Source organism: Plecotus auritus (genome assembly GCF_963455305.1).
Source record: "Plecotus auritus genome assembly, chromosome: 4".
Taxonomy (NCBI): Eukaryota; Metazoa; Chordata; class Mammalia; order Chiroptera; family Vespertilionidae; genus Plecotus; species Plecotus auritus.
Window position 1 is genome coordinate 183,664,386 of NC_137775.1, and position 27,492 is coordinate 183,691,877.

Here is a 27,492-nt window from a genome sequence, read left to right on the forward strand (position 1 = left end):
CAAGGACAGGAGTGCCCTTCTCTCTGTCCTCCCGGGTCAGAGCAGCAATCAGCTATCAGCATAGGTTCCCAGTATTTGGAGGACAGGGTCTTTTGCCCACCTTGGCTCCTGCAAGCTCTGTGCAAGCTGCTCTAGGAACAAGTGTATTGCTGCCTGCCATGTGACTGGGGTGGAGGAAGGGAAGCTGCTACTGAGCCGAGCTAAAATTAACCACAGTATACTGTTCAAGTCTTCCCCTGGGAGTTAGGAGCCTGAGTAGACTCCAGAGTTCCAAAATAGTGACATCAGGTAGATGCCCTAGTGCAGCGGCTGTCTATGGGGAGTAGAATCCTTCCCAGAATCCTCTATCTTGCATATGTTACTTGGTATTGTTGGGGAGACACCTTCAGGGTGAGATCCTAGGAATGGGATTGCTAAAATAAATACATATGTAATCTAGTTAGATACTGCCAAGTACTTTCTGTGGAGTTGTACAATTTTTCATTCCCACTAGCAGTGGATGAAGTGCCTGTGTCCTGCAGCCTCACCAGCAGTGCATTGTCAAGCTTTTGAGTTTTTGCTGATCTGGAATGAGTAATGATATATATATATTTTAAATATATTTTTATTGATATTTTTACAGAGAGGAAGGGAGAGGGATAGAGAGTTAGAAACATCGATGAGAAAGAAACATCGATCAGCTGCCTCCTGCACACCTCCTACTGGGTATGTGCCCGCAACCAAGGTACATGCCCTTGACCAGAATCGAACCTGGGACCCTTGAGTCCGTAGGCTGGCGCTCTATCCACTGAGCCAAACGGGTCAGGGGAGTAATGATATTTTAATGTAGTGATAAACTAAAGCCTAAGGAGAGAGAACAATATACAAAACTGAATTTTTAATTTTTAAAAATGCTTTTAATACAGTGTGGAAAATAGTGTTCAAATATGAAACCAGACAGTCAATGGGTCTGTGCTGACTGTTAAGCAGAGACAGGGTTGAATCATATATGAGCATTTATTCCAATACTGCCAGCAGTATGGGAGAGCAGCAGGTCATTTGCAGAAGTCTGCTCTGCAGCCCCCCATAAGCCAGCTGCTTATATAGGGTAGGACTAAGAATACATGGGGAAGTAGGGATTACAGGCATGGGGAAGTAGGCAGTGCAGGCTGTGATGGGGCTCCATTGTTTGGGCAACAAGATTGTTAATCCTTCCATGATAATAGGCAGTTCTTGAATGGGAATGGACCACATTCTAAGGTTGACTTCCAGGTCCAAGGTTGTCTCTCAGATTCCCCAGGGGCATGCAACTCCCAGCCAGGTTAGATTGTTCTTTCTTTTAACCAGAACAAGGCAATCATGGTTAACAGAGCATGATGAATATTTCCCATAACCAAAGCTAGTCCCCAATATTCTGTTTTTGTCCCTAACAAAATCTCACTCCTGGAGGAAAAAACGAAGGTCCCCTGCTGGAAGGGCTAAGAAATGTCATATCCTGCCCTAACCGGTTTGGCTCAGTGGATAGAGCTTCGGCCTGCGGACCGCAGGGTCCGGGTTTGATTCTGGTCAAGGGCATGTACCTAGGTTGCAGGCTTCTCCCTGGTCAGGGCCCAGGTCAGGGCCCATGCAGGAGGCAACCAATCAAAGTGTCCTTCTCACATTGATGTTTCTCTCTGTCTCTCCCTCTCTCTTCCACACCCTCTAAAAATCAATGGAAAAATATCCTCAGGTGAGGATAAAAAAAAAGAAAGAAATGTCATATCCTATGAAAGAAACATCTTGAAAATGCCTAAAGAAAGTTGTCATTTTCTCGTGGTGAAGGGACTGGACTCCATGTTGATGAAAACACCTTGGCGGCTGCAGCGGCCGGCAGTGGCAGTAGCAACAGGGTGATGGGGTGGGGGCAGCACCTTCCCCTGATCAGCCCGGTCACCTCCTGCAGAGGGAGGCCAGACTGCAGCTTAGGGAGCGGGCCTAAGCCGTCAGTAGGACATCCCCTGAGGGCTCCTGGACTGAGAGGAGGGGGCGGGTTGGACTGAGGGACCCCCCCCAAGCGCACGAAATTTTGTGCACCGGGCCTCTAGTTGTTCTATACCGAGCTGGGGAAGGTAATTTCCACAGCACAGTTAAAATGCAATCATAAGTTCAGGTTAATGTAAAAAAATGAGAAAAATATAAGAGCGATTGGGCTCTTAAATTAGAAAAAGATAGGGGTGTTTTGTAGTGAACCAGATTCTCCTCATTTGAACTTGTTTTATTGGAAATGGGATGATCTTCATAAACTGATTTAAGTTGGATATTATAGTCACAAACTGTAATATCCCAAGTTGTACATAAGTAGTATAGTATTGTATGTGTAATATTAAAGTTTGAAATGCTTTTTATCTTCCATGCTTGTAAAAAAAAATCATAGTTGGATATTCAGAATAGTTAAGTAACATGGCTCTCTTTTACTTTTTAGGATTTAAGTGCCCTGTATGCTCAAAATTTGTACCCTCAGATGAAATGGATTTACATCTTGTGATGTGTTTAACAAAGCCAAGAATAACCTATAATGGTAAGTCCTGTACTTTAATGTCTTAAATGAGAATTACCTTAGATTTAATGAACTTCATGTTTCAGGTAAAATTTAAAAGGCCAGGAAGCAACTCTACGAGCCCTGGGGGCCCGCTGGTGTTCTAGTTAGGCCTGGAGCTTTGGCTGTACCATTATTTCCTGACCACAATGTCTCTAGATATTCAAAACCCCAGGAGAGATTTTCCATGTGGTCTTGGTACATTTTGAAATAGACTTGAAAAAAAAAAATCAAATAGTTCACTCCTGACTTTAAATAAATGAATAAAATAAAGGAAAAATGAGAGCTTTTCCCAAAATATCATGAATAGAAGGACAAAATTCAAAAGTGTATGAGAAATTTCAGATTTTTCAGATGTACAATTTGGTTTGAAATAGAATAAGTAGGAAGAGTACCAGTAAATAGTGAGTCCAATTGAGAGATTGACTTAATTCAACAAATGTTTTGTGAATACTCCCGAGTTAAGGTATAGTGTTAGGAACTTTAGATGAAACTGACTAAAACAGAGATGGATCCTACAGTCTGGGGTCATCCAAAGGTTAATCAACGTAGGAGCATTTAACAATCTGGGATTTCTCCTCATTAAAAAAAAAAAAAAATGTTGGGAGAGGTAGAATTTAACACTGAAATGGACATGTTACTTTGAGTATCATTTTTTTTTTTTGCAAATTGGTTTAGGAATTTCTGATAAGATAGTGTTTTGGCCACACTATTATAGTAGTGACAGTAGAACACTTTTTCCCATTCATTTTCCGTGAGTAAGTAAAAAGTAGGGTTTAGTAAATGTACCTGTTGATTATATCCATACCTTTTTATATTATGAAATTGAATTGGCTACTTTGCATAATCTAGTTGAATTTCAGTTACTTAAGAAATAAAAAGCATTCCCATTTTCCCTCTAATTTGAGGTAAAAGTGATTGGGCTTGTTTCTTATACTTACTCCAATATCTTATTGTTACTCTATAATTACTATATTTATTATCAGTGTCCTTAAAGTAAATATCCTTAAATCTTAATACTCTGGCCTTGAACTTTAAAAGCACAAATGTATTTCTTTTGACCATGTAAAATAGTTGCACACAGTCTTAGTATTCTGTACATTTACTTTTTGTACAATATATTTAGAAAACAATCTTGTGTGTGTCAATATTTGGCTAAAGTCATTGAAGTTTTCTGTATCACGTATTTGATCTTAAAGAACCAATAGGTAGTCTTCTGCTTGGAGATACTGTAAAGAGAAGATTTTAGGTGAGTCAGAATCTTTGAAACAGACTCTTTTTAGTCACCTGGACTCCTCACAGCTTCATATTTGAATTCCTAGAAGTTGATTCCTTAGAGAAATATGCATCTAAGTTGTGTTGTTAAACAAAATTCAGCTGAATACATTTAATGATCTCATTGACTTTATCCAGTGATTCAGGAACCAGGCAGCATCCCATCTAGCGGGTACTGGGATTGTACATAACGAAGGGCTCTTATAGGCAAAGGTGGGCCAGATAAGGAAGTTGTTAATGAAGAGCCAGTAGTTTCAAGCAAGATCATCTCTCTTGAGGGGAAGATGGGTCTGTACGGCAGATTACCTCACTAGTGTTGATCAGCTAATTTCAGATTGACTGGTTATAGGTTACGTTCCTGGGAGAGGCTGAAACTGCAATTAGGTGAGGTATTAAGTTTTGATTTGCTGACTTGGGACTTAACACAAGTGACTTCATCTTTGGCCTGTTGTCTCTTTTTTAACAACTCAAAGAGAATTTTATTCAGCATAGTGCTTATTAATTTATGCCTTTTGCAGCCTTATCTAAAGTAGCTAGATCTGAATTTTTGAATTTCATTTGTTATATGTATATTGACTTAACTGTACAAACATTCACAGTTAGCAAGGAGAATCGGACTTGTTTTTCATGCTGGATATATTTATAGTCAAATTCCAGAAGAGGATGAATTGTGGAAATTTGAATATAAGTTGGTAATTTGCAGTTTCAAATTCATACTCACAGAGATGATATTCTAAATGTTAGACTAGCCCACAACAACTTTAAAAAAACACACCTGTGAATATATCAAAATACCAACGTCCCAGTAACTGAAGAACAGAATGACTGACGAGGTAGAAGCTCCTCAGGGTTTAGGCAGCTGGCTCAGCAGAGGTTCAGATAGGAGATCCAAAGTGATCACAGAGGGAGCATTCAGAGTGTTGTGAGTGGTTATCTACTGCTGCTGGTATTTTGGCAGGATGGGAAAATTTTCAAAAAGCCACAGTGAGTGTCCATCTGTATAGATTGCCCTTAAATCAGGGACTGCCTACTTCATATACCTTTCCCTCTCATATACTTCAGTTTATGCACCTAGTAATTCATTGTGTAGCCTGTGAACATGATACAAATTTTATGAGCACACTCCCTCTTCATTTCCTTGTTCCCCATCTTATAAAATGTTTAAGAACAAACCAAAACATGAGATAAATATTGTCAGCAAATTCTTAGTCTTGGTTTTGTTGGTTTTTAAACTTCACTGGATCTTAGCATGTTTTGTGTCTGTTATGAAGTTGAGTTTTTATTTTAGAGTTCTGTGATTGAGGGCAGTAAGATTTGTATTTAAGAAAACTTCATTTTTAATTGTTACTATTTGTGTGTGTGCACTTGTACCTGGAGGAGGGGTAGCTTGAAAGAAGTTTGTCTTCTGAGAATTCATTATAAACTCACTAGAGGCCCGGTGCACGAAATTCGTGCACTGGGGGGGGGGGGGGCGGGTGTCCTTCAGCCCAGCCTGCACCCTCTCCAATCTGGGACCCCTCAAGGGATGTCCGACTGCCCGTTTAAGCCCAATCCCAGTGGGATAGGGCCTAAACAGGCAGTCGGATATCCCTCTCACAACCCAGGACTGCTGTCTCCCAACTGCTCGCCTGCCTGCCTTCCTGATTGCCCCTAACCACTTCTGTCTGCGAGCCTGATCACCCCCAACCACTCCCCTGACAGCCTGATTGATGCCTAACTGCTCCCCTGCCAGCCTGTTCGCCCCTAACTGCCCTCCCCTTCAGGCCTAGTCAACCCAAATTGCCCTCCCCTGCAGGCCTGGTCACCCCTAACTGCCCTCCCCTGCAGGCCTGGTCCCCCCCAACTGCTCTCCCCTGCAGGCCTGTGGCCCCCCAACTGCCCTCCCCTGCAGGCCTGGGTCCCTCCCAACTGCCTTTCCCTGCAGGCCTGGTCGCCCCCAACTTCCCTCCTCTGCCAGCTTGGTCACCCCTAACTGCCCTCCCCTGCAGGCTTGATCACCCCCAACTGCCCTCCCTTGCAGGCCTAGTCGCTCTAAACTGCCCTCCCCTGCTGGCCTGATAGCCCACAACTGCCCTCCCTTGCAGGCCTGGTCCCTCCCAACAGCCCTCCCCTGCTGGGCATCTTGTGTCCACATGGGGGCAGGATCTTTGACCACATGGGGGCAGCCATCTTGTGTATTGGAGTGATGGTCAATCTGCATATTACTCTTTTATTAGATAGGATAGAGGCCTGGTGCATGGGTGGGGGCCAGCTGGTTTGCCCTGAAGGATGTCCCGGATCAGGGTGGGGGTTCCCTTGGGGCGTGGGGCGGCCTGGGCGAGGGGCCTGTGGTGGTTTGCAGGCCAGCCACGCCCCCTGGCGACCCAAGTGGAAGCCCTGGTATCTGGGGTTTATTTATCTTCTACTATTGAAACTTTGTAGCGCGGAGCCAAGCCTTCTGCTTGCTGGGTGGCGGCAGCCTTTTGGGGGGGGGGGGGCGGATTTATGTATCTTCTATAATTGAAACTTTGTAGCCTTAAGCGGAGGCCTGGGCCGGCCAGGGTGTGCGAAAAGCTTGGCTTCCTCCATCACCGGGGGCAACCCTAGCCTCCTGCTCTTTCCAGCTCCGTGGCTGCCGCCATTTCTGTTTGGGTTTATGTATCTTCTATCATTGAAACTTTGTAGCCTTGAGTGGAGGCCTAGGCCGGCAAGGGCAGGCGGAAAGCTCCAAGCCTCCCTCCTGCTCTCTGTGGCTGTAGCCATCTTGGTTGGGTTTATTTGCATATTCACTCCTGATTGGCTGGTGGGCGTGGCTTGTGGGTGTAGCTGAGTGATGGTTAATTTGCATATTACTCTTTTATTAGATAGGATGTAATGAATCAAAGTAGAGCCTTTTCAAATCATCAGAAAGAAGTAAGATGTTACTCTTACTCTGTTAAATTGACATATTTGAAGAAATATGTCTTGAGTCATTTGGAAGGGAATTTGTTCTGTAGTGAGAGTGAGTTAAAGGATCCCACCTGTGTGCTGTCCTTGGGAGAAAGTGCTGTCGCGCTCACTGGAATGGTGGAGGTAGATTGCAGTGGGCGCTTTATTCCAATGTGCTCCTGCAGCCTTCCGGTGGCCTGGCTTTCCATGTGCTCTGGTGCATGCGGGAACATGCTTCTCCCTCTGTAGATACTGTCTGGCTTTTCAACCAGTTGTGGTTCCCATTTTAAGTTATAAACTTGCTTTCTGCCTCACATACTACATTTTCTTGGTTTTAAGACACACATCCTTTACACACACACACACATACATTTTAATGTTTCTCAATTCAGGATGTTTTCTGAATGGGCATGTCTCTTACAAGTGAGGTTAAAAAAAAAATTGCCGCAACCAGCAAGCAGAATTTTAAATAAGGAGGTGGTTATTGCCTGAGTTTCTGTGAACTTGCCCTTCTGTGGAAGATTTCTGTTATTATTTATCTTTTTGTAAGAGAACATTTATTTGGTAAATTATAGACGTAGAAGAAGTAATTTCTAGAAGAAATGGGCTTAGGAAACAAGTTATGAAGGCAAACGAAGGGCCACTGGAGCTTGGGAGTGAGGAAGCTAATAATTACAGGCCTGGAGGGGTGGGGAGGAGGTAAGGGAAAGGGAAAGGCGGGGATGTGCTCCTGGAGGGGGAGTGCCAGATTTCTGTTATTTGATTTGGTGCCTGTGTTCATTTATTTGCATTGGTGATTTCTGTGGTTGAGTTTTAACTTACGTGTGATTCCTGTTTGCAGTTTTAAGTGACTTCATGAAGATTACATTATAGGGCGGCATTGAAGTGAAGTGATTTTTTTTGTACTATAAATTGGCTGTCAAGCCATGAAGTAAAAAAATTAATGCAGTAGGAAGTGTCACATCTCTTACTCTATATTATGGAAATTTCAAAGTAGACAATGTCCCAGAAGAGGTTGGCAAAACTATTCTAAAACCTACATGGGATTTCTATAGAAAAATAGTTACCTTCTGTAAATATACCACAGTTTCTTCTTTTTTTTCAATATATATTTTTATTGATTTCAGAGAGTAAGGGAGAGGAGGAAGAGAGAGAGAGAAACATCAATGATGAGAGGGAATCATTGATTGGCTGCTTCCTGCACACTCCCTACTGGGGATCAAGCCCGCAACCTGAGCATGTGCCCTTGTCCAGGATCGAACCTGGGACCCTTCAGTCCGCAGGCCAACGCTCTATCCACTGAGCCAAACCAGCTAAGGCTACCACAGCTTCTTTATCCACTCATCTGCTGATGGGCACTTGGGTTGCTTCCAAATATGGCCTATTGTAAATAACGTTGCAGTGAACATAGGTGCGTATATTCTTTTGAATTAGTGTTTTGGGCTTCCTCCGTCAAATTTGGAATCTATGAGTCAGAAGGCAGTTCCATTTTAAATTTTTTGAGGTAACTCCATAACACTTTCCACAGTGGGTGCACCAATCTGCATTCCCACCTGCAGTGCACCAGGGTTCCCTTTTCTCCACATTCTTGCCAACATTTGTTATTTGTGGATTTATTGATGACAGCCATTCTGACAGGTGTGGGGTGATCTTACCTTTTGTGACAGTATGGATGGACCTGGAGAGTATTGTGCTAAGTGAAATAAGCCACTCAGAGAAAGACAAGTACCATATGATTTCACTTACATGTGGAATCCAAAGAACAAAATTAACAAAGTAGAAACAGACTCCTAGCTGTCAGAGGCGGGCGCGGGTAGAGGGGCTGGGTGAAAAAGGTGAAGGGATTAAGAAAAAACAAACAAAAAAAACCCCACACAAAGATCTCATAGACAGACAATAGTATGGTCATTACCAGAGGGAAATGAGGGTGGGGGAAGGCAGGAAAGGGTAAAGGGGGGATATATGGTGATGAAAGAGACATGACTTGGGGTAGTGAACACACAATATAATATACAGATGATGTATATTATAGAATTGTACACTTTAAACCTGTATGATTTTATTAACTAATGCCAGTATATTCGATTAAAAATGTAAACTGACAAAAATAGTTATTTTCTATTGAAAGTGAACTTGCGATTAAAAATAAAAAAAATATATGAGGTGTGAGTCAGCAGATGTGATTAGAATTAGCACCCCCAAGAACTTTATAAATATATTTCTAAATCATCCTATATAATAAAGAGGTAATATGCAAATTGACCATCATGCCCTCGCACAAGATGGCTGCCCCCATGTGGTCACAAGATGGCCAGCAGGGAGGGCAGTTGTGGGCGATCAGGCCAGCAGGGGAAGGCAGTTGGGGGTGACCAGGCCAGCAGGGGAGGGCAGTTGGGGGCGACCAGGCTGGCAGGGGAGCAGTTAGGCATTGATCAGGCTGGCAGGGGAGTGGTTAGGGGGTGATCAGGCTAGCAGGCAGAAGTGGTTAGGAGCAATCAGGCAGGCAGGCAGATGAGTGGTTGGAAGCCAGCAGTCCCAGATTGGAGAGGGTGCAAGCTGGGCTGAGGGACAACGCCCCCCTCCCCCAGTGCACGAACTTCATGCACCAGGCCTCTAGTTAAAATCATAAAAGGATAAATAAGCAATAAGTAAAAACTAAGTATGTGTTTACTTTATAAAAATAATGGATCAGAAATGGTCATAATAAGAAACTTTACTGTGGTTAGTCTTATCCATTTATCAGAATTATACACACCTATGGCACTCAAATCATTTTTACTGCCCTTCTGTTAACATAGCTACTCAAAACACCAATTTACATTTAAAATGTTCTTAGCAGCTTTACTTACAATAGCTAAGATCTGGAAACATCCCAAGTGCCCATCAGCAGATGAATGCATAAAAGAGCTGTGGTGTATTTACACAATGGAATACTATGCAGCTGTGAAAAAGAAGGATCTCTTACCCTTTGTGGCAGCATGGATGGATCTGGAGATTATTATGCTAAAAGAAATAAGCCAGTCAGAGAAAGACAAATATCACATGATCTCATTTACATATGGAATCTAATGAACAAAATAAGTCCAGAGACATGGCTGCGTGGAACAGTCTCACAGATCTCAGAGGGAAGGGGAGAGAAGGGGACTTGGGAAGAGATTAACCAAATAATTTATATGCATACTAGAGGCCGGGTGCACAGATTTGTGCACCGGTGGGGTCCCTCGGCCTGGCCTGCACCCTCTCGAAATCTGGGACCCCTCAGGGGATATTGGAGAGTCGGTTTCGGCCCAATCCCCACAGGTGCACTGGTGGGGTCCCTTGGCCTGGCCTATGGGGAATCAGGCTGAAACTGGCAGTCCCACATCCCTTGAGGGGTACTGAATTGTGCGAGTGCACAGGCCAGACCGAGGGACCCCACCAGTGCACGAATCCATGCACTGGGCCTCTAGTATGCATATAAGATCTTTGGTTAATCTCTTCCCGCCCTCCCCCTACTTTCCCTCTGAGATTCTTCAGTCTGTCCATGTTTCCATGCCTGCCTGGGTGTTGCGTGTCAGCCCCCTGGTGGTCAGTGCGTGTCATAGCTAACAGTCGAACAGTCAGACACTTAGCATATTAGCCTTTTATATATGTAGACTAGAGGCCTGGTGTACGAAAATTGTGCAAGGGGGGGGTTCCCCTCAGCCCAGCCTGTGCCCTCACACAGTCCAGGAGCCCTGTGATGGATCGCCCCTGCAGAGGGAGGCCCCGCCCACCTGCCACAGCCCACCATTGGTGTCCTGGGCTTCCCTTTTGGGGCGATCATGGAGCCCCCCGATTGATCGATCACCCCGCCAGCCAGTGGCCTGGGCCTCCCTCTGCAGGGCGATCATGGGGTGATGGCCAGGCCCCCAACCAATCGCATCACACCCGCTGTGGCTGGCCTGATGCCAGTGGGTGTCATAGCGTGGTCATCCAGAAGGTCGTCTGGATGGTCGTTCTGCTGTTTGGTCTATTTGCATATTATGCTTTTATTAATATAGGTATGCATAGCCCATGGACACAGACTGTAGTGCCTTGAAGGCCTCGGTTGGGGCAAGTGCCGGAAGGAGGGGAGAAATGGGGGACATCTGTAATACTGTCAACAATAAAAACAAATTTAAAAAGTTTCTTTAAGACCAGTTTGGAGAATAGTATGGTACTTTATGTGGGAAGTGGTTATGACGTGCTGGGAGGAGGAAATTATTACAGAAACATAGGAAGAATTGGGCTTAGTGATTGCTGGACTTGGGGAGGGAGGAGTCACTGGGACTGGAGGGTTGGTGGTGGAGTGACTCACTTTGAGGTAGAGAGCGTAGGAGAGCACCTAGCTGTTCTCAACAGTATGCCAGGGATGGATCTTTCAGATGTAAAAATTATGAAATGTGATTTTTTTAAAGGATTTTTCTCAAGGAGAGGAGTTAAGGATTTTTACAGAGGGTCATTGAGTATTTTGTTCATTTCAAGAAAGATGTTAGAACTGTTAAAAGAAATGACTTGTGAATATTTTTTCAATGACCACTTATTGCTTGTATAACGTTTTTTAAAAAATGCCTTTTATTCCCCCGCCCCCCCCCCCCTCGCCCCCCGTAAGTCACTTTGGCCCTGATAATTCAAAACACTGCCTGGATTTGCCTCAGAGTGGCCTTGAGAAGTATCTCCCCAGCCACTCACTGAGGGTTTGGTTTCAGGTAGGCTCTGCCTTTGGAGAATTGTATTTAACTCTTAGCATCTTAACAGTGTATTAAGGTAATGTGAGATTAAAAGTAAAAAAGAAAAATATTCTAGATAGTCATTCCTTTGCCATCTAAATATTTATAGTATTTATGATTTGCTTCATTTCTTTTATTTTCTGCTAAACTGATTTTGGGATCTCCGGGGTTCTTGATCCTTCAGCACTAGATTATAGTTACTTTTATCTTAACCCCTTTAAACTGTACTCCTTAGCATTCACCTCACTTCCTAGCACTTCCCTTGTAATGCCTTTTTACTGAAAAAAATCTTTGACACCAGTTATTATTTTGGAAATACCATTTTCTGGTAGAGAGAACCAGGCTCCTTGGATAAAGGGTTAGTTCTAGGCTGGAGATCTGTATTGTCTGAAAGCCAGGAGTTGCTCAAAACCAAAAAGATGAGATTAGGTCCAGGGACACACAAAACAACCTGAAAGAGCTCCCAATGAAGTATGTGAGCAACACAATTAATATGGCATGGTATTGGATTACAACCCAAAGTATGAAATAAATAAATGAGTGGATCAGCCCATCAATAAATCATACAGAAGTGTAGAAGTTTAACCCGAGACTTAATCCTAAGAGGCAAGTCATTTATTCCTTCAATTAAAAAAAAAGTTAACGTTCCCATTTGTATGTATAAGATTTTTCTTCCAAAATGTTCTAATGTGCTTTCTAGAAAGATTTTAAATATCCCCAGATCACACTAAAACATACTGTATGTGGTACGTATATAATTTGAAATACATAATCTTAGTGTATTATCAACATTATAATAGTTGATGAAACGGATTTAGGGTGATGAGAGAGCCACACTTAGAAGCCCCAGGTTTTAGAGGGAAAATGTGAGTTAATTTTGTTAGGTTTTATATTGTGGAATTTTTAGTGAGGGCTCTTATTCTGAAGTCTTACTCTCCAGACATTTTATGGTAATTAAATACAGTGTACAGATGAGTGCACATATAGTTTATTATTTATTAACATAAGACTCAACTGGACTGTGTGTTTTACCCTTTATTAAATCATAAATAACTAAGAAAGATACACTGTTTTATGCTTAATGCTGCCTTTGTTTTTAAGCTTATGTCTGGCATTTTACAGTTTTGTTACGGATATGAATGGCATTTGTTTTTACCATTTGAATTTCAAACTGGTTTTGCGTATGTTTTTCCAGGTATCTTTTGGTTAGCTGAAATTCATCCTCATATAAATCTTTTGAGAAGAGCTCGTGGGAAATAATACCCTAGACTTAGTGCATGTTTAATATTGCTTGTCGTAGTTTGTTTTTGAGTAACAGACTGCAAAGTGCCCAAGTCACTGAAGCAGCAAACCCCTGGCTTTGGGGCATTTTCTTTGTCCATTGGCTGCTCATTTGTTGTTTTGTGTTTTCTCTAGTCTCCTGAGAACTTGTGTTTCATTAGCTGTTCAAAAATATTTATTGTGAACTTACTATGTGTAAAACACTGTGCTACTTGCTAGAATAAGCAAAATCTAGGTTCTATGGCCTCGTAGAATTTATTCTTGCAAAGTATTGGCTACATCTGTTTCACAGACATTTTTTTGTTTGGCTTACACAGTATCAAAAATGTTTTTTAAGTCTGTTTTGAAAATAAGAAATGTCACCTAAAAATTTAACTTTGCAGCTAGCTCCTTTCGATATATAATGCCTCTTTAATAAGACTACATACCAACTTGTCACGGTTACCTATTAATCCCTGAAACCAAGGCCAAATTCAGTTGGCATTTATTGTCACAGCTGGGCTGTTTTTAAGCATAGTTTTTTAAAGATGAGCTACTTTAATGTTTTCTGGCAACTCCCCTTTAGGCATTTGCGTTTGTGATCCTTGTACAATGTTTATCACTCAGCCTGCTAATTTTCTTACAGATCGGGTGGAAGCAGAAGGGAAAGACTGTTACACTAGCCTCAATCAACAAAAGCAATAGGCATACACACTTGAGTTGACCTTTTTCACTTTACTTCAGTAAGGTGATAGGTAATTTTTTTTAATATTTAAGTATTTTTATGTTCATTCGCTCTTTTATTTTTAATCGTCAATATTAAAGACAGATGTAGGTATTATGACCTACAATTTATTTGAAGAAAATGAGGCTCAAAGAGGTTTGTGCCAAGTTCAAGCCTGTTCTTTTTCCATGAGACTGCCTTTCGTTTGCTTGTCTTATTACATCTCAGCAATCTTGAGGGACAGGTGCAGCCTGCAGGTTTCATCGCTTGTTCAGATTGGAGAAAGCAAACTCAGAAGAGTTCTTTCTTGCCATTAATCACGTAACTCTTCCTCAGAACAAACCTGCTCTTGCCAGGTACAGTGCTAGACAAGTAACAAGTATTATCTTATTTAATTCTTACCACTGCCGTATGAAGTAGGTATTGTTATCCCCATTATTTTCCTGAGTAAGATGGAGAGTTGGAGTTTGAACCTAGAACTATCTATAATAACATATTGTCCGATTGTTTGGTTCCTTTTTGTTGCCATTATGAGGCTACATTTGGTTTGGTGTGGGTGTGTTTTTTTCGGATTGTTGTTTTGCTCTGCAGTGATTCAAAACAAAAGGGGACCTGAAACTTGAGTTTAGTTCAAAGTATACTTACTCTATTTTTGTATATATTCAGCAGTTTCAAAAAAACATATATATATCTGCATATATTTGTTTTCTTTTTAATGTGGACAGCACATTTAAGAAAATACTTGTTTAGGGTTTAGCAAATCAGTGTAGCAATTGGTTTTAAATTTTGGTTTATCGTTGATTTTTGACAAAGAGGGCATATGAAAGTTAATTTGATTTGAAGATTAGGCAGTATAACAGTTTCTTAGGTGATTTGTATGACTTATTGCAGCTTGTGAGATAATTTTATAAAGTACTTTATCCGGAGCTAGCTTTTTTAGGTAAGTTAGGAACAAAAAGGCCCAAGAAAGCTAAATGTGTAAGTATCGAGTTAGTGTTCCTTTTGTATATTTTACCTTCAGTTTGGGTTCCATTTTATTTTACTTACATTTTCTTGGAGAAGGTGCCCAATTTCAATTTTTAGAATATTCCCAAGAATACACGTTTTTTCTTAAAAATCATCAGAAGAGTTACAAGTTCTATTCCCTTTTGAGGAATTAGTCTTAAATATATATATATATGTTTTTATTGATTTGAGAGATAGAGGTAGGGAGAGGGAGAGAAATAACAATTGGTTGCCTCCTGCATGCCCTCCTACTGGGGATCAAGCTCCCAGCCCCGGCATGTGCACTGAATCCAACTGGCAACCTCTCCGTCCAACCGAGTTGTACCAGCCAGGTCAGTCGTAGTTTTAAATTAAGTTTCTAACAATGCAGATGAAAAGTGGCTATGTTTTTGTCAATCCTCACTTATATTTAAACTAAAGCAAGCGTTGATGCAGTAATTGTCAATGGCATCTAAGCAGAGGAAGCTAGTAATTCCCACTGGAAACAGAGTAAGTTTCTAAGAAGTTATAAAAACTGACACTGACTAGGAACTTGGAGTTTTAAACAGTTTAATGAAAGCTATCCCATGTTTTTATTGATATATTTGTCTTACACTAAAAATGACAATTTCCCTTTGATAAAATATCATTTCTAATTCTCCTGAGCATATTTGAGTACAGTAACAGCTCTTGGATCTGAATCTAGAATAATGTTAACTTCTTTTAAGTTCATTAGAGATAACTTTGTCACAAAGCATTTATTAATATACCTTGCAAGCCCCAATTTTTCATACTTTGAGTAAATGCTTCTTACTAATGTTGTGAATTTTTTTTAATTCTTGATTTTTCTAGGGATTATTTCACATTTCAGCTGCTTTTGTTTTCTACTGCTCTCATTGAGGGTTCAAGAACAAAAACTAAGTCTTCAGGTAAAACGCCTGATCCATAATGGTGCTTGGCATTGTATTCTGCTGAAAAGATCATAGACCTGTTTGGATGCTGGATCTGAAAATAGAGTTGTGATGATTATGAAATTTTCGCATGGAGTTTTCTTGGCTGCCTCTAACAAATTTGGTTTTATTTGTTGTTTTTCTTCTTTATTTTTTTTTCCCAAAAGGATTTTGGCTGTCTGCTTTTATTCATGTGTCTCGATCTGCAATTACTGTATGGATATGTGCTTGTACTTGCTAAATATTTTAATTTTATGTATTTGGCTGCTTGAATTTTAAGTATTTTCTTTGGGCAATGAAAATTAAGAGCTTGAGGCTACAAGTGAAATATCAATTTACGGAAGTTTTTTATTATTTTATAAGTGTATGCTCCTCTATATTTTAAGGTTTCAAATTTTAAGAAAATTAAATAAAATTTAAACTGTAATTCCTCAGTTGCACTGGTCACATTTCAAGTGCTCCTTTTGGGCCATATATGGCTTGCAGCTGCCATTTTGGGCAGCACAGATGAGGGACTGGTTCTGTGGTCACAGGGAGTTCTGAGGACAGCACTGTTTTCCTGTCCAGTAGAAGGAAGTTAGCAGCAACATGTAAGCTCATTTCTGGTACCAGTTTTTAAAAACAGTTTAGTAACTTTCGAAGATGAAGTATATGACTAGCCTTGAGCCATTTTCTTTAAATATGGTAGCCATCTCCATCTCGAGTATTTCAAACTTACAGTTGCCTACCTAAAACAGTTCATTTGCGTCAGTAATCATGTTATTTCAAAGTGAAATTGTTTCTTGCAGCAAAATTCATGAAGTAGTGAAAAGGCCAAGTAATTAGTCTAAATTTGAATTCTGAGTCCAGAACTCACTAGTTGTAGTAACTTCTGGCAAGTTACTTAACTTCTTTGAGCCTCAATTTGCTTATCAGTAAAATGGAGGTAGCATTAGTTACCTCATAAAATTAAAAAATTTAAAAGACTTAAGTATGTCTAAAAGCATGTAACAAAGGGGACATTTATAATACGTTCAAATACAGAATGAAGCCAAAACATTTAAATTAATTAGGCAGTCTCATTTGATTGGGGCTGTTCCCAGCCTGTCTATTGTAATAGGTCTCTAGAAGTGACTAGGTCAGGAGTATTCCGTAGAAGTTTCTGGTGGCCAAGGCATTATTTCTGACATTATGTAAAATTGAAACAACTAGAATACCAAAATGGGGAGGGGAAAAAATAGAAAAATAAACTTGGTTATTGGAGAAGTCTGCAAAGTACTTTCTAATATTTTGTATAGTTTTACAACAAAATTTTTCACATAATTCTTTAAAACTTCACCTCCATAACATTTGAGTGCCTTTATTATACTTACGTTAAAAAAGAGTGAAAGGAAACTCAAGGTTGACCAACATTTTGCAGGTGCCTAGCTAACCAATAGTGAGAATGGAAAGTCATATTATGTTTTCAACTTTAAGTCTTACGCTCTTTCTACTTCAATATGTTGTTTCCTTGATAGTAGTTGTGTTTTTCGGGTAGGTGTATATTTCAGAATCTCTGGGGATGGGTCCAGGTATATGTAATTTTTTTTCTTACGTTGAGACAGAATGCATACCCAAGTGATTCTGGTGCCCACCTCTGGCTAAAAATCATTGCTCTCCTCCAGGTTTAATTTTTCTTCTCCTATTTCAGTACATCTGGATAACTTAGTGCGTAGACCACATGAATAAGACAAAGAATGAAACTGATATGTAGGTAGATGAGCAACAACACTTGAAAAAGCAATTCAGTTTCGTTTCCTGTTAACATTCTTAATGGTCTGTCTCTCCATTTGATCAGTGCTGGTGGCGAGGAGGATCCCAGAGTGGCCAGCTCTGGAAGTTAAGTTCATTAGTGTTCCCCCTTCTGCTTCCCTGAGATCAGTTTTGGCTCCTTAATACCAGTGGTCTGCTCTCATTGTGTCCAGGTCCTCAGGCATTGCCTCCTTATTGCCGTGGGTAATAAGTAGCGTCATGAATGTTTTCAGTTGCTTGACTGAAGTTTTTTGTTTTTTTTTTTATCTTCACCCAAGGATATTTTTCCACTGATTTTTAGGGAAAGTGGAAGAGAGAGAGAAAGAGAGAAACATCAATGTGAAACACATCGATTGGTTGCCTCCTGCACAAGCCCCAACCAGGGCCAGGGCCCAAGGATCCTGCAACCAAGGTATGTGCCCTTGACCAGAATTGAACCCAGGACCCTTTGGTCCACAGGCCAATACTCTGTCCACTGAGCTAAACTGGTTAGGGCTTGGCTGAAGATATTTAATAATCTTTCCTCAGCTGTCTTGAAGATGCTTCAGTGTCCTGGATTTAGTGGTATTTGCAGGCCATTTTTAACTCTGAGTGCATCACATTACTAATAAGCTCAAAGTGAATGAAAAGACCATGTCATGATGGGGTGGGAGAGGCGCATACTCTAGCAAACCCTCAGGTAGGCAACAGTTAATCACATGGTGTAGTGGATTTTCAAAAATAAAACATATTTTCAAAATTACAAAGACATTCTATTGGAAACTACTTTCAAATTTGAAAATTGAGCATTTGCTATTTGAGGCAGTTACTGAGGTTTTGCAGTGAGTGAACTGTCTTTTAACTCAGAAATGCTTATCAAAATGCAGTTGAGCAGGGGCAATAATATGCTAACATTGGCTTTTAATTTTCTGATCAGAGACTGTGTCATTACTAAGATTTAGGGAGCCGATGATTAACATGACTGATTTTAATATGGCATTCTAGATTAAACAAAAAGTTTTTAAACTTAATACCTACAAAGTATAACATAACATTCTTATTTTTCAAAATACATTGTTACGATAGATATTATATGCAGACTTAGAGGCCCAGCCTGCCCCCCCACAGTCCGGGAGCCCTCGGGGGCAGGAGGGGACCCAGCGATCAGGGGAAGGCGATGCCACCATCACACCTCTGCTGCTGCCACTGCCAGCAGCACAAGCCTCAGCCGGCCCTGATTACCTGAGCCTCGGGAGGCCCTGGGCGGCTGGGCGGCCGCCATGGGAGGCTTGCCTGTGCCTCAGGCCAGCGCCGAGCGGCTGGGGGGATGAGGGGACTTGGGGACGCCAGAGGCAGGTCTTGCAGCGTGCCTGCCGCCCTGGCAGGGCTGAGGGGACTGGGCACTGCCATCTTGTGGCTGTGGGCACCGCCATCTTTGAGGGAGTGGCTGTCAATTAGGATTTCCCTCATTGGCTGTGGGTGCTGCCATCTTTGAGGGCATGGCAGTCAATTAGCATATTCCCTCATTGGCTGTGGGTGCTGCCATCTTTGAGGGCATGGCTGTCAATTAGCATATTCCCTCATTGGCTGTGGGTGCTGCCATCTTTGAGGGCATGGCTGTCAATTAGCATATCCCCTCCTCATTGGCTGTGGGCGCTGCCATCCTTGAGGGTAGGGCAGCAATTAGCATATGCCCTCCTTATTGGCTGTGGGCACTGCCATCTTTGAGGGCGTAGTAGTCAATTAGCATATTCCCTCTATTAGATAGGTTTAGATTTATTTTTGTTGCACTGTAAATAAATGTTCTTATAAACAAGATAAAACCAAGGCCTTTTAAGATATTAAAGTTATCCCAAATCAAAGATTAATAAAAAAAACTATTGCAATAAACAAATGAGACTTGACAGTCATAGATCAACTTAAATGTATTGTAAGACAGTTATTTTTCTGTGAACAAAGCATTCAGAAGCCTGTACTTAGTGAATTTCTACTTACTTTCATTTGGTGTTGAGAATCTGTTACATAGACTTCTATGGCAAAAATATGGTAATACTTTTTCTCTATTAAAATCTGGTCCATCTCATTTTCTTAATTTATGACATTTGAAATTCTATGGCTCATTTAGACTTAAATCTAGATGCATTGTTAATGTATTCCAAATATAGAAAATATGATACCCTATTTCATCAATTTTAAGACATACTTCTTCTTCATACTTTGAAAAAATGAGATGCATCTTAAAATTGATTTGTATCATAGTTTAATGCAGGCATTTTTCCCCTTACCTGGTGGTATGTAAAACTAATAGGTAATCATTGATGTTTTATGCTTGATAAAAAGTGATGGTTCTTTTTTTAAAAAAATTTATGATGTGTGGTATATCTTCGTGGTAAAAAAAATCTAAGTGGTGAGAATATACTAGTGTTATACTAGAGGCCTGATGCACGAAATTTGTGCAAGGGTTGGGCCTTCCTTTCCTCAACTGCCGGCACCAGCTTCCCTCTGGCACCCGGGACCCGGGCTTCCCTCTGGCCACCAGTAGGCACCCGGGACCTGGGCTTCCCTCGCAGCCCTGGCTTCATCCGGGAGTTCGTCCGATCTAATTAGCATATTATGCTTTTATTATTATAGATTATTTGGAATTACAGACTTTCGGTATTTCCTTCAGATCCCTTTCTTTTTGTTCTCACTATCATCATCCTAGTGTCAAATCTAAAACAATTTAGTAATAAGTTTGATGTTCTTTATTCAGTGGAAACCAGACCAGGGGTTGGGGGTGTACATTGCCTAACCAGCACTTTCTGAGGGGTTTTGGGCAGGAGCAAGTGTTATAGTGTTCAGAGAGACAAAGGGCATGATTGGCGGGGAGCGCCAGGTCCTACTTTCTAGGGTAGGGTAAGCTAGCTGAAACTGAGTGGGAGGACTGATTGGTGTTAGGTTCCCTTGACAGTGAGGTGTTCCCCTAGTGCAGTGGTCGGCAAACTGCAGCTCGCGAGCCACATGCGGCTCTTTGGCCCCTTGAGTGTGGCTCTTCCACAAAATACCACGTGCGGGTGCGCACCTACAGTGCGATCGAAACTTCATGGCCCATGCACAGAAATCAGTTTCCGGCTCTCAAAAGAAATTTCAATCGTTGTACTGTTGATATTTGGCTCTGTTGACTAATGAGTTTGCCGACCACTGATCTAGTGCATGCTGATTTTGCGTTAGGTTTGTGACATGGATGGGGCCACTAGGGTGGCCTTATTTGTGGGTCTCCATATACCATTAACTTTATTACTAATTAGGTAGGTGCTTTACATTAAACTGGTTCCCTGTCTGTGGAAAGCTGTCCAGAATTTTAAAAAAGAAAAATGGAGACCAAGAGAAGGAGGCAAGACTTGGGGTTGGGGATGGGGTGGAGTTAGGGTAGTGGGTGGGACCTCCAGGGTTAAGAAAAGAAAAATGGGGCAAGGATACTTGGGCCATTATTAAGCAGCATTTTTCATTTACCCAGCTTTACTTGTCTGAAGTCCTTTTTAGGTGAAGACTCTGGTTGTGACTTATTAGCTTGTGCACTACTCAGTAGTTATCTAGGGAATACTCACCTCAGCCATATTCCCTAGATTCCAAAAGCATAAACCCTTCTGCTAAGGCCTTTTTTTCTGCAGAATTGCCCTGGTACCCCCTCCAGCCTTTCAGGTAAATCACCTGCTGCTGCCTTCTCTTTTATAGGCCACATGGAGTTTGTGTTTCCTCGTAATCCGTGGTCTCAAAATTAATAACTAAAGGGGGAATGCTTATGGAATGTACTTTTCTACAAGGAACTATTACATTTATGGGCACAATTAAATTTGTTGGTTTTTATAGTACAAATACTTAATTTTTGGAAACTTCCTTATCTTACTCTGTCTTCAGCGTTTAGGTCGAGATTGGTGCAGTCAAGCTTTACTTCAGATATGGGTGCTGAGTTTTATATATTCCTGACGCAATATGCCAGTCATCACTCTTTATCAGTTAGCATTCACGTGGTTCTTTTTTCTGCTTATTGTCCTGCATTTGTTTCCTCTCTCCTCAGAGGATGTCCTGAGTAAAGATACCGGGGAATGTGCGATATGCTTGGAAGACCTGCAGCAGGGGGACACGATAGCACGGCTGCCTTGTCTGTGCATCTACCATAAAGGGTGAGTTCATCTCTGCTCACACACTGATGTCAGCCAAGATCTCCCTCAGAGTTTCAGACATTGTAGTGAAGGCGTAAAAGGTTTCTTCTTCATTGAAGCTCCCTCCCCCCATTTCTTAACAAACATGCCCCTTTTTACTGCTAGAATTAAGATTTAAGCCCATATCTGTTTATACCCAACCATCTATCATTTGTCCAGCATTTACCGCGACCCAGGTATTGTTCACAGCTTTTAAAGTAGGCCTCTCATGTAAGCCCTGAATCAGTCTCATTTCACCATAGGAAATAAGCTGAGGGACCGTAGTAAAAACCTCTCCAAGGTCACCTGGCTAGTAAATGGAAGAGCCGAGGTTCTACCCATGTCTGTTTGGCTCCAGATTCCGCCTGGTTTCTTCTAAAGTATTTGTGATTTCAGAGCAACACAGGAAAAATTTTAAATTAACTACAAGAAGAGTATTAGCCACGTTGTCGTGTGTGTGTGTGTGTGTGTGTGTGTGTGTGTGTGTGTGTGTGTGTGTGTGGTCTGTGTTAATCCTCACTGAGGATATTTTTCCATTTTTTTAAAGAGAGGGGGAGAGAGGGGGAGAGACAGAGAGAAACACTGATTGGTTGCCTCCTTGCATGCTCCTCGACCAGGGCTGGGGATCGTGCCTGCAACCAAGGTACGTGCCCTTGAAGAAATTGAACCTGGGACCCCAGGCCAACCCTCTGTCCACTGAGCCAACCCAACAAGGGCCAAACGCTCTTGGTTTATGCATGTGCAAACTTGAAATGTGTCAACGGAGAGAATGTTAAAAATTGTTTGAATCCTGCTGGGGAAACTTCCTAGCCGTTGAACAAGTTACTTAAGTTTCTCATTTGCCACAGGGAGCGTTCTGTGGTGATGGAAGTGTTCTGTATCCATACTGTTAGTAGAGGAGCCACCAGCCATGTGGCTGTTGAGCACTTGAAGTGTGGCTAGTGTGACAAAGGAACTGCATTTTTCTTTCATTTCACCTTAATGAATTTAAGTTTAAACATCCACATGTGGTACGTAGCTACTGCATTGAACAGTGCAGATCGACAGGATAATGGTGTGCATCCTAATTTTTACCTTCTCAACAAAATCATAAAATACTTCATAAATGCGAATGGATGATGATATACTTATTTGTGTATGTATATGTATTACAGGATGGAATAGAGTTAAAATAAGTATTTAATATTCACATATAAATATGGTCTTTTAAAATGTGATGCAGTATTGTCAAGAATTAAAATTTAAAAGCAGTTTTTGATTACTCTGATAGGTGATATGAACAGGTTGGTATTTATATAAATGAATAACTATTTTGAAGAGAAATACAGCTTTTCAGATTTGTCATTTGATTTTTAATATTGGTAAAGTGGTAGTTCTTTTGATTCTTTTTATAATGATTGTTGCTTAAATTTTAAAGTATTTTATAGCATAATTTTACAAAGATTATTTCCTTAACTGCTTAGAATAAGCAAAATGTAATAAACACATTTTTATCTTTTACTTATATGTACATGCCAGATATGATCACTTAAAAGTATTTCATTTTTCTTTTGCAAAGAGGTAAGCATTTTTATTATGGCTTTCATGACATTAATAATTAAGCATAAGTGTTTCACTTTTTCTGGTTTTATTCTTTTCTAGCTGCATAGATGAATGGTTTGAAGTAAATAGATCTTGCCCTGAGCACCCTTCAGATTAAGCATCAGCTTCCTGTTTTATAGGTAATTCTCCCTTTTTCGTTTTAATTGCCTTTTGAAGTGTTATCTGGATTATACATTATACAGCCATTTTCTTGGCTCATCCAAACTACTCCTCATCCATTCAGGTGTTTCATGAAATTGCCACAAGTCAGTCCCACCTTCGGGCTCCACTTCTAATCCTGGTTCTCTCGCTGTTTCCACCGAATCTGCAGTTACTTCCTCCACTGGAGTCTAGAGCCCTCAGAGTCATCCATGAGGGTTAGAAGCAACTCCCTAACCCCTGTAGTGTTGATGTTTTGCCTTCTTCCCACGAAGCACTAGTGTTTTTAATGGCATCTATAATACCGAATCCTTCCAGAGGGTTTTCAGAGGAATGACTGTCTGGCAAATACAGCTTTGCGAAATGTATTTCTTGAATAAGACTTGAAAGTCAAAATTAGTGCTTGGTTTCCTGGGCTGCAGAATGGATGCTCTGTTAGGCATGAAAACAGCAATCATCTCATTGTACATCTCCATCACAGCTCTTGGGTGACCAGGTACATTGTCAATGAGCAGTACTATTTTGAAAGGAATTTTTTTCTGAGCAGTACGTCTCAGCCGTGGGCTTAAAATACTCAGTAACCATGTTGTAAACCATGGTTTACATGCTGTTCTCCAGGTTTTGTTTTTCTGTTTATGTAGCAGAGTAGGTTGAGCATTCTTAAGGGCCCCAGGACTTTCAGGTTGGTAATGAGCATTGGCTTCAACTTAATTGCATTAGCCCCTCGCAAGAGAGTCAGCCTGTCCTTTGAAGCTTCACCGCCAGGCACTGACTTCTCCTCTCTGGCTATGAAAGTCCTAGATGACATCTGAAAGGCTGTTTTGTCTACATTGCAAGTGTGTGGTGGAATGTAGGCACCTTCATTACCTTAGCTAGACCTTCTGGATAACTTGCTGCAGCTTCTACATCAGCACTTGCTGCTTCACCTTGCACTTTTATGTTATGGAGACGGCTTCTTTCCTTAAACCTCATGAACCAACCTCTGCCAGCTTCACACTTTTCCTCTGCCTCCTCACCTCTCAGCCTCCATAGAATTGAAGAGAGTTGGGGCTTTGCTTTGGATTAGGCTTTGGCATAGAGGAATGTGGCTGGTTTGATCTTCTCTAGACCAGTAGAGCTTTGCCCATATCAGCAATAAGGCTGTTTTGCTTTCTTATTCGTGCGTTCAGTGGAGTAGCACTTTTAACTTCTTTTAAGAACTTGTCCTTTGGCCTGGCCAGCATTGCTAATTGGTTGAGCATCAACCTATGAACCAGGAGGTCATGGCTTGATCCCCAGTGGGGCGGCGTGCAGGAGGTAGCTGATCAATGATTCTCTCATCATTGATGTTTCTATCTGTGTCTCCCTCTTCCTTCCTCTCTGAAATCAATAATTAGAAAGAAGAAGAAAAGCTTATCCTTTGTAGTCACAATTTGGCTAACTGGTACAAGAGCCTAGCTTTCAGCCTATCTCATTTTTCAACATGCCTTTCTCACTAAGCTTATTCCTTTCTAGCTTCTGACTTAAAGTGAGAGATGTGGGACTCTTCCTTCCACATGAACACTTAGAGGTCATTGTAGGGTTATTAATTAGCCATTGTTCAATATGGTTGTGTCTCGGGGAATAAGGAGGCCCAAGGAGAAGGAGAGAGACTGGGGACCGGGCAGTTGCTGGAGCAGTCAGAACACACTCAACATCTATCGGTTAAGTTTGTCTTATGTGGACATGGTGTGTGGTGCTCCAAAACAATTACGATAGTAACGTCAAAGATCCCTGATCACAGATCACCATAACAAGCAGAATAATGACAAAGTTGAAATGTTGACATAGTCTTTATGGTAGAGGGGAGATAACTGTGGTGGTGATTTTTTGTGATATTTTAAGCTTTAATTGGTCCTTCTGTGTGTCCTTGATCTGTTCTTTTGAAGAACACTACCTTTATGAGTTTTTAGAATAGTAAGTGTGTGAAAATTTACTGTAACTGAAGCACTGTTCATGGGGAAATGAATGTTTGTTTTGATTTGTATTACTAGTGTGGACCTTTGCTTAAATCAAAATGTATCTACTTTTACACAGGTTTTCTTCTCTTCTCAAGATGCTTAAAAAACAAGAGGAAATGGGGATCTGTCTCTGGAAAAACAAAAACAAAAAATGCAGGCATACTCAGCCAAAAATCTGAGTTCTGTGCGACTCAGTTGATGCAGAGGTGGACAATCATATAGGGAAAAAACCCTGCTGGAGGGAGGACATTTGCCACAGAACTCAGTGCACCAAACATGACATAAGGACTCACAGGGATTTTGAAAATGCTGCACATCCCTTAATAGTCATCTACATAGGTAATGCTGATAAACATTTTGTATGCAGACGCCAAAGTTAACTGATTTAAAAGTTTATTTACTTTTTATGAAGTTCTCTCGAGCTGCGCAACTAGTGTTTTGATTTGTTGTGTTTTTTAGTTTGGGGGTCTCTTTATTTTCCCCAACATGATGTTTCTGCATTCATCCATTTTTAAATTGAAGACCACATACTTTTCTTCCTATAAATTAAAGTCTTAAATGTGAAACCAAGAAATGTAATCAAGCAGTGAAACATTCTCTGAATGTAGACCATGATCTCAAGTTCTAATATTTACCCCCCAAGAGTGGAAAATAGACTTCTACATAGGAAAGCTAAAATACTTAAACATTTTAAATTAAAAGTTTAATGTTATCAGAATGCAGTCCAAAGAGTAAATCAGGTTACATAATTACATTTTAATGAATTAGATATTGGATTGTCTACTGAATTGTAATTTCTTAAGTATATTCTTTCCTCTTAAATAAAACAGCTCGACAGCTAATCAGCAACGAATCATCTTGCAGCTATGCAACTTTAAAAAAAATACAAATTACCAGTTTTAAGTGCTGCCAGCTACAGTAATGTTGTTTTAACGGGTATTTTCATTTGTTCTTCTCATGTAATTATTTAACTGTGCTTTGCATCTCCAGGCAGTTTTCCCACATTTGGGTAAAATGTTTTAGCAGGTTGTAAGCTTCATAACTTATGAAAAGAGTAAAATAAAATTTTCTTGAGTGGAACTTGGAATAATTTGAGGGACTTTTATATACTTTTAAAAATCAGAAATCAATTAGGATGTCAGATTTATAGCAGTTTGCATCTTTAATTTTCCAGATAATCTGGAAGTTAGTGTTTGATAAATGATTTTTAAAGCAAATATAAAGATTTTGTTAATTTATAATTTATTAGTGTGTTGTTACTGTAATTGAAAATGTTATAGAACATTTAAATTCAGTCTTGTGTAGAAAGAAATGTATTAAACAAAATTATGTGAATAAATATTCCCACAAAATACATCTGAATGGTTAAAAAAAATACTGGGAGAGAGTTATTAGGGCTGCAATACTATTTTTTCTTCTTTTGTGTTTGAATATCCGAAATCCTAATAAGTAGATTGCTATTTTCAACCTGGGGAAATGTTATCAGTGAGCATTTAAGCAGGGCACTTCACTCGGCATAAGTGAAAGTTGTTTTAAGCCTTCTTTCATGTATTTAAGTATTTGTTTTTCTATTTAATGCTGCTATTCTTTATTCTCTTTTTTCTCTCTATTGCTTCTGTTTCTTTCTCTTTTGTGTGTGTGTGTGTGTTTTGTTTTTGTGTTTTTTTTTGAAGGGCATGTACAGGAACAACTGCTGCTACCCAGCAAAATTTGTGTATTATAAACAATTAAAGGAGTTTTTCATTGCTTTCTGTGTGATTCTAGACCGGATAACATTTTCCCTAAAGTTATGCTGTGAAATGCCTTTGTTATGCTGCACTTGATAAAAGAACCCCAAACCTCCAGTGTGACAGCTGACAGCACAGTTTCATAGGTGCTTTTCCCTCAAGGAAAATATTCTTTCCTTAATTTTTTTCTGTTATCACGAAATCTTAATATGAATCCACTTTATTCCACATTTTCAATTTTGTAAGCTTACACACACACACACACACACCCACACCCACCCACCCCCCCCCCCCCCCCCCGCAGGAAAAACCTCTTAGAATGTGAATAATTCATTTTATTCTACCTCTGGTATAATGTTATTTTGTTGTCTTCCATTCTTGAAGGAAAGGATTTACTGTAGCCGTGGTGGTTCACTGCTAGAGTTCTTCTGGAAGTTGACTTTCTGATATGATTTACTCACTGACTTTTAGAGGGTATCGGCCTAGGTTCCCCTCGGTTCCCCTCTGCGTTGATCCTGGACCGCACCTCCGTCTTCCTCTCTGAGGTCTGCTGCCGTTGCTCAGCGTCTGTCAGTGTCAAGGCGACTTGTCGCTGCATTTGTCTGGAACAGTATTGACTTACCTTGTTTATAGCAGTCCTTTTTTTATTAAAATGTACAAAAGTTAGCATTTCTACTTTAAATTCAGTCTCCATCAGTAACTTCCTAAAAAGAACTGAGAAATTGAAAAGAA

At 40.7% G+C, this 27,492-nt stretch overlaps 1 protein-coding gene across 1 annotated transcript in view; it reads left to right on the forward strand.

Moving 5' to 3' along the window:
* ZNRF2 (zinc and ring finger 2) overlaps positions 1-26,780 on the forward strand; it is a 63,125-nt gene extending 36,345 nt beyond the window's left edge. The window contains exons 2-5 of the mRNA XM_080663767.1: positions 2,441-2,536; positions 21,191-21,296; positions 22,956-23,035; positions 25,110-26,780. Coding sequence (XP_080519893.1) covers positions 2,441-2,536; positions 21,191-21,296; positions 22,956-23,013 — 260 coding nt within the window. The 3' untranslated portion in view covers positions 23,014-23,035; positions 25,110-26,780. The remainder of the gene's footprint in view (positions 1-2,440; positions 2,537-21,190; positions 21,297-22,955; positions 23,036-25,109) is intronic.
* Positions 26,781-27,492: the final 712 nt, after the last annotated feature.